The sequence below is a fragment of the Anabas testudineus genome, chromosome 21 (assembly GCF_900324465.2).
Source record: "Anabas testudineus chromosome 21, fAnaTes1.2, whole genome shotgun sequence".
NCBI classification, from domain to species: domain Eukaryota; kingdom Metazoa; phylum Chordata; class Actinopteri; order Anabantiformes; family Anabantidae; genus Anabas; species Anabas testudineus.
Window position 1 is genome coordinate 23191596 of NC_046629.1, and position 9580 is coordinate 23201175.

Here is a 9580-nt window from a genome sequence, read left to right on the forward strand (position 1 = left end):
TCTTTTTTTTTTATTTTACTGTTTTTTGTGTTTTTTTAACATATAATCCAATCCAAGCTCATTAAATATTTTATTTCAATAGTTTGCTGAGACTATGAAAACAAATACATCACTACCAAATATGTACAGATTTTTCTTTTGCTTTGATGATGTCTATAACATATTCCTTCATATGAGAGGTGAAACATTTTTGGCTGATGAATAATAAGAATTGTGAGCTTTTTGTTAATTACTATAAATCCACCATCAAATTGCTGAAACTAATAGAAGTAAAATGGCACAAGGTAGGCACAATGTGGGGGGTGTTGATTAAAAACAAAAATAAACAATGTAAAAATGTTTGGTTCATTGTATCTCTCTTTTATTGTATTTAAATCTATTAATCATTTTCTTCTTTTAACATCTTTAGTACATGATAATAAATCACAACACCACAAAGAAATATAGCAAAACTGTGCATTTTAAAGCAAAGACTATGACAGAGCTTTGACACAAAACATGATCAGCTACAGAATTAATGAAACTTAAATATAGTTTACATTTTACAAACAAGTACAATACAAATAAACTCGAAATACACACAAACACAGGATATACTGAAAAAAAAGAAGAAATCAAGTATTTCATAATCTTAATGATACAATAACACAACTGCTAAAAGGTCGCAGTCCGAAACATTGTCCTCGACCTAGAATACACTATTTTAAGAGAAAAGTGTAAGGTACATTCAGTATTTACTGGAGCTTCTTGCTGCATTTCACAGTCATTAAGCAGAGTCAATCTAATGCCTTCTGTAATGTAACTCCATCTGAATGGACCTCAAGGATTTCTACTGGTTAAAGTAGAGTTTATAACCATTACTTTTTGAAATGCTAATGTTACATTTATAAAAAAATAATAATTTGACAGTACAAACATGACGACAACAGAGATATCAGCAAGTAATATATGTGAGCTGTGTACATGATTCATCACCGGACCATGATGTCACATACGAATGATTGTCTAAGAGTCTGCAAATATCATTGAATTGTATACAAAGCACAGTAAGATGTTTTGACACATCTAGAGCGGTGTGCTAAAAGCTAAATACATCCCAACCAACACACCAATGAACTCATCAACATATGACTATATGAAGCTTGTTCCTGAGCAGTGCACACTGGACTGATGCTGCATTTGAGGACCAATTGTGAATCCTGGTTTTTTAATCCTCCTACTGTGCCATACTGAAAAACAAAAGCAAACCAGAGAAAACAGAAGGACGAGACTCGAAATCAGTCCACTAGGGCCGTCAAATGCAGACGCTGTGTCAAAACCATACATCCATGGTCAAAAAGCTGTGGTGTCTGGATACACACAAGGCACCCTTACATGTACAACTGTGCAGGTTTGACCTTCTCAGCTTGATTAGAAGTGAAGTGGACACTCAATAGCTTGCCATAAAATACCCTTTACAACAATGTGAGGTTACATTTTGAGACAGTAAATCCCTTTTTGTTATTGAATGTGGCAGTCTTCTAAAACTGGCCAGACACTATACCCTGTCTATAACTGTTATTAAATTAGTTATGGCCTACAACCATTACTAATATGGTTTATATAAGCTCCACAGTATCAATACATAGGAGCTCATATTTCTGTCAGTTGGTCCCTGACTCCACATTTAAATTACATTCCTCACCCATACGTCCTCCCTCGGTGTTGTAGGTACGAAGAGTCACATGAACAAACCAGATCTCTGCTTTTCATACACACACAGTGCGTAAACTGTGTGTATTTCGTAAACACACAGTCACTCTGTGCATTCAGCTATCTCCGTGCCATCCACGAGCAGCGTGTGTATGATTCCATCTCGTCTTTTCCCGCTGCTCACAGCCTTCACACAGCAGTTGTGGTCTCCCAGTGTAAAGTGTGTTTCTGTGCCATCGTCCACAAACTCCCCCTGCAGGTTAAAAGAGAAACAAAACTTTGATCCAAAGTATTTACAAGGTACAAAGCAAAAGCACCATACAGGGTCCTTAGCACCACACTATCCAGCAGGACCAACCACAGTGGTTTGGTTTCTCACTTTAGGAAGTCAAGTCCCTTTACAAGTCAGTACAAAACCATAAAAAGGAAATTGGAATCATACTTACAGCAGTTTCAATCTTTTGTCCATTGCACCAAACATCCATAGTGTCTTTTTCTAAAACAAAATGAACACATACTAAATCAATGAAACAGACATAATAAAAGAACTGCACTCACTGCACATGCATCAGGCTGAATACCACCTGATCAACTGTAAGCAGTGTAAGAAGGATTAACCTGGCCAGATGACAGAGGTGGTGGACTGTGTTGTGGGATTAAATTCAGTTAAGAGTTTAGCTTCCGCTCATAATATTAGTGAGTAGTTAGAAATCACGGCCTGCTAAATATCAGTGCAGACAGACACCAGTGTAACCAGATGGCACACTACATTAAAGGAATAATACACAAACATAATGGAGAGGTTTACCCAGGACAACCCTGCAGTCAGTGCCATCCAGGTTGAGCACCCAGGTGCTGGTCACCTTTGACCTGTTCTCCATGTACTTCTTCAAGCTCTTGCCGTTGATCTCTAAGGTGTACTCGTAGGCGAAGCCACTGACTGCATCAATGTTGATGGTCGCCTTGGTGGCCGACTTGCCCACGTTGAATGTCTCCTTCCCCACAAGTTTGAACATCCAGTCCCGTCTCAGTACCTCCTGAAACAAAAACCGAACAACTGACTGAAACTGTGGCGTTAAATCACACAAAGCTTCTCTAATTAAGATGTTAGTGTCTCTGCCATTGAACTGTTCTTGATCTCTACCTTTCCATCAACGTGGATGACCCTCTTCCCAGTGGTCGTCCCGTGTTCAAACTCTATCCTGTGCACTCCGTCGCTCAGTGCCACCTCCCACACACCAGCAAGATCGTTGGACATCCTAATTTCTCCAGAGTCTGCAGGACACGAACAGTAAAACAACAAACGACAAACTCAAATATGTCGGTGCAAATGTATGACCACACGTTAGAGCTGGAGGGCTGGCGTTAGCACCGCTTCTTAGCTGGGTTAGCTAGCTGGCTAACTCGTTAGCTAACCTATACGTTTAAACCTATGTCAAGCTACAGACACGATTACTTAAATAAAGAAATAGCAGCGGGTAACGTCGGTGATTGTTGAACCTGTGATAGAAACACGGCTGAGTGGAGTAAGTTTGTACTGTTTCTTGCTTTGCGACTTCCGGTGTCCAAGTATTAGCTTTCAAAATAAGATACACGTGTAAAATTAAAGGACTACTCTCGTGAGTAACTCTAAAAAACAAACACTACCAACACTACAAACAAACAAATACTTCAAAGACTTGATCACAAAATAATGAATCTTACTAAACCTCGATACGTCGCTTATAGTACAAACACTGTAAATGGGTGTGTTAAAGCGCACATAGGGTTCATGTGGTAGAAGAAAAAATAATTAACGCTATACAGAGATGCCATGGATGTTTAGCTAATTCTCTGGTCAATAGTTTTAAATTTTAGTGGCGTTTTAAGTCACATTTACACATTGGCAACAAAACTTTATTTTGAAACGGAAACGGACGCGTCACCTACTGGACCTGTCAAACAATGTGCCACCTACCTTGTCTGTAGCCATCTGGCTAACATTAGCCTTTCCACTTAGAGAAGCACCTTAAACGTTAGCTCAGATTATCATCTGTCAATATACATCCAGATTACCTTTCGGTCCTAAAGTATGTTCCGTGGTTAAAAGAAGCGCAGGCCACTTTAGCGCAGTTTGTCAGAGAGTTTGGTTAGCTAGCTAGCTAGCAGGCTAGCTGCTACAGACAGTCAACACACGAGCTGTAGATATGCTGTTACTATGGCAACTTGATATCCGCTTACGTAGGCTCCGTGCACTCCAGCACGCGGCTGTACGTCACACTTTAACAGCTATAAAGGTAAAATTAGACAAAAGTGTGAACACTTATTAATAAATTAATAGTTTTAGTCTTAATCAGGAAGTATTTTCAGCTAGCGTCTATATTCCAAAAGGCGAATGTCTGAATGATTTGGTGGCAAACAGCTCCATCTTCTGGCAAAAGAGCCATGTTAAACAATCCGGGAGGACATTATAAATAATAATTATTACAGGTGCTTCATGATCCATCTAGTTTAACTGCTGAACAACATCAAAAGACTCATTGATGAAGTCAAGACAGGTGCAGCGTAGCCAAAAGCCACTTGAAGTGTGCAATTCAAATTTACAATAAAATAAAAATCAATAAATAAATACAAAAAAACATTAGGGGGTGATCAGCTGGATTTAAGCTCTACTTTACAGGACTTCTGTTAGAAATACTGAACTGTAGAATTTGAGGACGTTGACAATATGAACTGAAGCTTGTGACTGTTCTGTAATTTGAATAGTGCTACTGATTTTTCCAAAAGGGAATTTGTTTATTAGTTGTGTCCCACACATAATAAAGAAAAGTATTAATACATAATTTGCAGCTTGGATGGTTGAATACCACTGTACTAGTAACTAATGTAACTAATGTAAAACAATAAATATAAACATAATGAAGTGCTTTGCTTTTAAAAATAATACCTATTTTTTTAGCTTTTTTGGATGAATTAATATTCATCTTTGATTCCTAATACGTGTTCTTCTCCACAGATACCTAGTTACTTGCAAAAGTATGGCTTCTACATAAATGTTTAGAAGTTTATTGTCAGAATAAGGTCCAAAATCTAAATTAAATGTGTTCTTTATTAAGGGCCACACTAATTAAACTGTTACAATAAAAAGATCAATAGGAAAAAAGCAGGACTCAGAGCAGCACAGTGTGTTCACTTCCTGTGTCGAGCCTCTAAACCGCAAATCTCACAATGATCTGCAGAGGTACGAAGCCAGATAGGGGACAAAGATTTTTGAAACAACCATCTTTTCTCTAGTTGCAATGCACTCAAGAAAATAACAGTAAAGACTATTGTGAACATAATTTCTCAATGAACATGATAATAAGAAAGGTCACAGCAGAAAGGATCTTTTGTGCCCTTCTGTATCTTAATCTTCACTCTTAATCTTTCCGTTTCAAAGATATCTGATTGACAAATGTCAAACCTGAAGCCAAAAAGAAAAAAAGAACATCAAAGTCAAGTTCACTGTGCTCGATGTGCACAATATCTCAGAATTAAAAGCATAACTAAAAGAAACAACAACAACATAATCACCTGAGGTTGAAAATAATTTTTACTCACCATGGCAAACATAATAACTAATCAATTGAAATGCTTTAATTTAAATGTTAAGGGGGTGTTATATAAAGTGTAAAGTAAAGTTAAAGACAGGTGACCAAACATGGTTTAGGTTTGACGATTTATTGTAATGCAAACATAGGATAAACTACATCAAAGCCAACTACAAACGGTGCAGATATACCTCAAATATAATCAGTTAGGAGAGTACATTTGGCTCTTGCTTCAACCAGTTTTACATATACAGTCATTAGTAAAATGAAAATACATTTGATCACAGCACAATTTGTCATAAAGAAACTTTTCCTTTCTTCTCCCCCACATTAGCCACAAAGTCAACTACACAGGTGCAGACATGTACACCACATCCAACAGCTACCTCAATCTATACCAGTGTATTCATGTAATCATCATACGCACTCAATTAAACAGGGCATATCACATTAATCATGATCTGATATAAACAGCAAGAAATAGAGTTCACAATGAAAAAAATGCAGCATTTTAAGATTACAGTCTCATTTATAAAGATTCTGAGTGAGAGCGAGAGTGCATAAATGGAAATCATTCATCAAAGAGAGAGACAATACATTGTTTTTGAAAACAGAAACTTGGTAGCACCTCGTCTTCCTGTTTAAAAGATTCAAATATCTGATAGGTGACAATAATATGTTGTTTCACTGTTCTTTGGTGTAAAGGGGGAAAACACAGAAAGAAAAATGTATTCATTTTCAGTCACATCCACAATGTCTCAGTATAAAAGTCATGTATAGGTGCATGTACAAGTCCTCACATTTCATGAAGAATTGCAAAATAATTCATTTCACGAATGATGATTAATGTTTCAACATTACAATTTGAATATTTGCACTAGTTGTAGTGCAAGTAGAAGAAGTATGGGCCACCATGAAAGTAGCCAGTGGCTGTACGGTTTTCAGAACTTGGTTTCCTCTGGTGACAACTGGCTGCTTTCCCACTACAGTGCAGTGTCCACTTCAGGGTTGGGAAAGCAAAATGTCTCTCCCAAAGTGTTGCAGTACACTGAGTTCATTAAGGTCAGATAACATACAAAGCTTGGGATGGAGTAATACATATGGGGGCGGATTCACTCATTTTAAATAATCAAGTAAACACCCATTTGCAGGCCTTCAAAAGTTCCTGAATGCTTATTTTTACATGTATCGTACTATTAAATTTGACTATTGGTTCCTGATTTGGCCGCCTGAGGAGGTAAGGTGTCACCTAACCATGTAAAGAACCTATTTACATTGTAACAGAGGTGTTTCTGGATCTGATGCTCCCCATACTGTTGGCAGAGCCTTTCCTGTAAGCCATCTGCGTCCTCTTACTTATGAGGCCATGTTTATAAAATGCAAAGAGCAGCTGGTTACGGAATTTCTCCCCAATGAAGGCATAAAGCACTGGATTCACTGCACAGTGCATGAAGGCTAACAACTCAGTCACATCTAGCATCACTTCCATTGTGTAGACAGTTTCACATGTCCCCTTTTCAAGTGCCCCACCTCGTCTGAGTGTGTCAATCAGAACAGTAATGTTATGAGGCAGCCAGCACAGAATAAATGCTAACACCACTGCCAGGATGACGCGCATTGCCTTCTGTTTTTGTTGACTGCGCGTGTGAAGCAGCGCCACCACGGTCCAGCCATAGCACACAGCCATCACCACCAGCGGCAGGAAAAAACCCACTGTATGGCGCAGAACACGCATAACCACACGCCAGCGGTCACTGCTTTCACCAGTTAGGTTTTCGTAGCAAATGTATTTCTCCAGGTTTTCATCGTGCATACCCTCCCTTTGAATGGCCACAGGTAAGGACAGAAATCCAGCAACCAGCCACACCACACTGCACACCACTTTCACCAACAGGTGGTGGGAGGACAGCACACGTGTGGCTCTCACAATAGCAAAGTAACGGTCCACACTGATGCATACCAGCAGGAAGACTCCACTGTACAGCGACATCTCCTGAAAACATGACAGGAGTTTGCACAAGAAGTTGCCAAAGATCCAACCAGAATGAATATAGATAGCCCAGAACGGAAGGGTAAGAGAGAAGATGAGGTCTGCCAGCGCCAGGTGCATCAAGTAGATATCTGTACTGGCTCTTCCTTTCGTCATAGAGCAAACCACATAGACAACTACACCGTTGCCTACAATACTGAAGACAAACACAATGATGTAGGTGATCATCAGGCCCAGGGTACTTAATCCAGGCACAGTGACCTCGCAAGGATCAGATGGCTCAAAGCTATATGTAGGAATAGTAGAATTAGGCCCAAAGAGGTCTTCCCAGGTCAGTCCGGCTGTTGTTTCCAGCTAAATTAAAACAATATAAATATGTCACAACAGAGGAAGTACCAATAGCAGAAGTAACAGTTCAGTGTGGTCGTAGGGTCACAACAGAGAACTAGTTCCAGTCAAGGTATCGATTGCCATTTATCTGGAACTTAATTATTTATACCAATTTCAAATATGATTCAAAAGTCAGCAGTTGCTTAGCTTAATATAGCATTATGTTTTAAAGCATTAGGTTACATTAGGTTGACAGGCTCTGTCCAAAACTTAGAATGTATTTAGCTCCATGCTAACCATCTACAGTAAAGACATTGCTCATGAATACTAATTGTACAATGTATAATGTCTTTTTTTCTGATTTAACTTGCACAATTTTGAGTAAAATCTTGAATGGACATTTATTAAGTAAACCTAAATGCTTTCTCTATTACTGGCGGAATTGGCTATTAGAGTGCTATGTGTTTATCTCGTTATGCTTATTATATACACATTATACTTTTCATGTTCTGATGTCACATAAATACTAAGTTGGGTGCCTATGTTACACATATACAGATGCCCATAGCCTGAGGTGTGTGTTTGCATGCTAGAGTTTCAGTGTGGCCACTTTCCTTTTGTCTCAAGAGCTTTTTCCAAAATGCTGCAACGGTCATCTTGAAGAAATGGAAATCGATAACTGCCGTCTGTTTTGGTCTCGTACACAAGTACGTTCCTCTCACCCTCTTAGTTTAGCCTCGAAATGAGGGTTTGTGAGGGTAAATTAACTTGGTTCATTTTTTCCAAAGACAATGGCCTGTGATGGCCAACTGTTTTTACAATCTGCTCCAGTATGCAGCAGGATTTTCAGCTAGGTTGGTTGGTACTGTTAAAACTAGGCAAAGTTCAGTCAAAGGTAGCCTACCATGAGCTTACCAATCAGAAAAGAATGGGATGGGGGAAGGAGGACCTTAAAGACAGTAACTCAACAAGTGTTAGTCTAGTGTTTAGTCTCAGAGGAGCTTCTGCACCAACAGGCATTAGAACATGGATTTCTACTAAACTTTAAAATCATTCAATCTTGTATCACTGATGAATACAATGTAAAACCTAAACTAAGCATAATATGGACAGTTTAAAAGAGGAAATTTGATCTATGCATTACAGATTACTGACACAAATTTAATTACAAAAAAATATTTGTTACTGCTGCAATGTCCTCATTGGTGTTGATGTATGCTTAATGCTGCATTAATAGTTTTTGATTTAATGCAACATACTTTTTATTTCAAAAAGTTATATATTGTTTGTTAAACATCAGCTGCATAGCTCTTTTAAGCTTTTGAATAAAAATAGCATAATAATTAGTGTATCACAACAGAATGCATCTACCATGCAATGAACTTGGAGACAAAGCGTTTCTTAGCCTTACAGTAGTAGTAGTCGTATGCTTCACTTTGAGAAACAAAATTAAATAGCAATTCAATACTATTGCTATTTAAATTAAAAATCAGGGAATTTCATTGTACCTTCATTTCCTTTTCTTCCTGACTTGTTGGAACCAAATACAGAACACTAAGGATGAAAAGTTGCAGCTCCATCGTGTTTCTTCCTTCAAGCACGCAGGTTTCTCCAGAACAAAGTTATCTGGCCGGGAGTGAAGTCTCTTCTTACACAACCTCTTGTGTAAGTAGATGCAGAATTGTGCTGCTAGACTACATTAACAAATAGTATCATTTCAAACAGTATAGGAAACCACAATTGTTATCTGTGTTGTGCAATCTATCTGAAAGAGGCAACTCAGACAACAGGTAGTTCCTTCTGGTAACCTTTAACTTGTAAGTTAAACCTGCAGAGTACAACTGAAAAGAAACTAAGTGATGATATGATTTCAAAGTGCTTCAAATAGTTGTCTTATGTAACATTTTACACTTGTGTAAGATGCTCAGCCAGGAAACAAAGCAATTTACCAAGTAAAAAGGACCTAATGTGTGTTATCATACTACAACACAGCCTTTTG

General features: G+C 38.2%; 2 protein-coding genes across 2 annotated transcripts; both read right to left on the reverse strand.

The window, feature by feature from the left end:
- Positions 1-442: 442 nt before the first annotated feature.
- faima (Fas apoptotic inhibitory molecule a) lies at positions 443-4012 on the reverse strand. The gene is made up of 5 exons (XM_026375717.1): positions 3748-4012; positions 2837-2967; positions 2501-2729; positions 2139-2188; positions 443-1945 (listed from the first exon to the last, which is right to left on the reverse strand). Exons 2-5 carry the CDS (start codon positions 2948-2950, stop codon positions 1796-1798), a joined length of 543 nt encoding a protein of 180 aa, XP_026231502.1. The 5' UTR covers positions 2951-2967; positions 3748-4012; the 3' UTR covers positions 443-1795.
- A 1423-nt stretch (positions 4013-5435) lies between these two features.
- cxcr2 (chemokine (C-X-C motif) receptor 2) lies at positions 5436-9280 on the reverse strand. The gene is made up of 2 exons (XM_026375766.1): positions 9090-9280; positions 5436-7605 (listed from the first exon to the last, which is right to left on the reverse strand). The coding sequence occupies exons 1-2, from the start codon at positions 9159-9161 to the stop codon at positions 6532-6534; spliced, it is 1146 nt and encodes a 381-aa protein (XP_026231551.1). The 5' UTR covers positions 9162-9280; the 3' UTR covers positions 5436-6531.
- Positions 9281-9580: the final 300 nt, after the last annotated feature.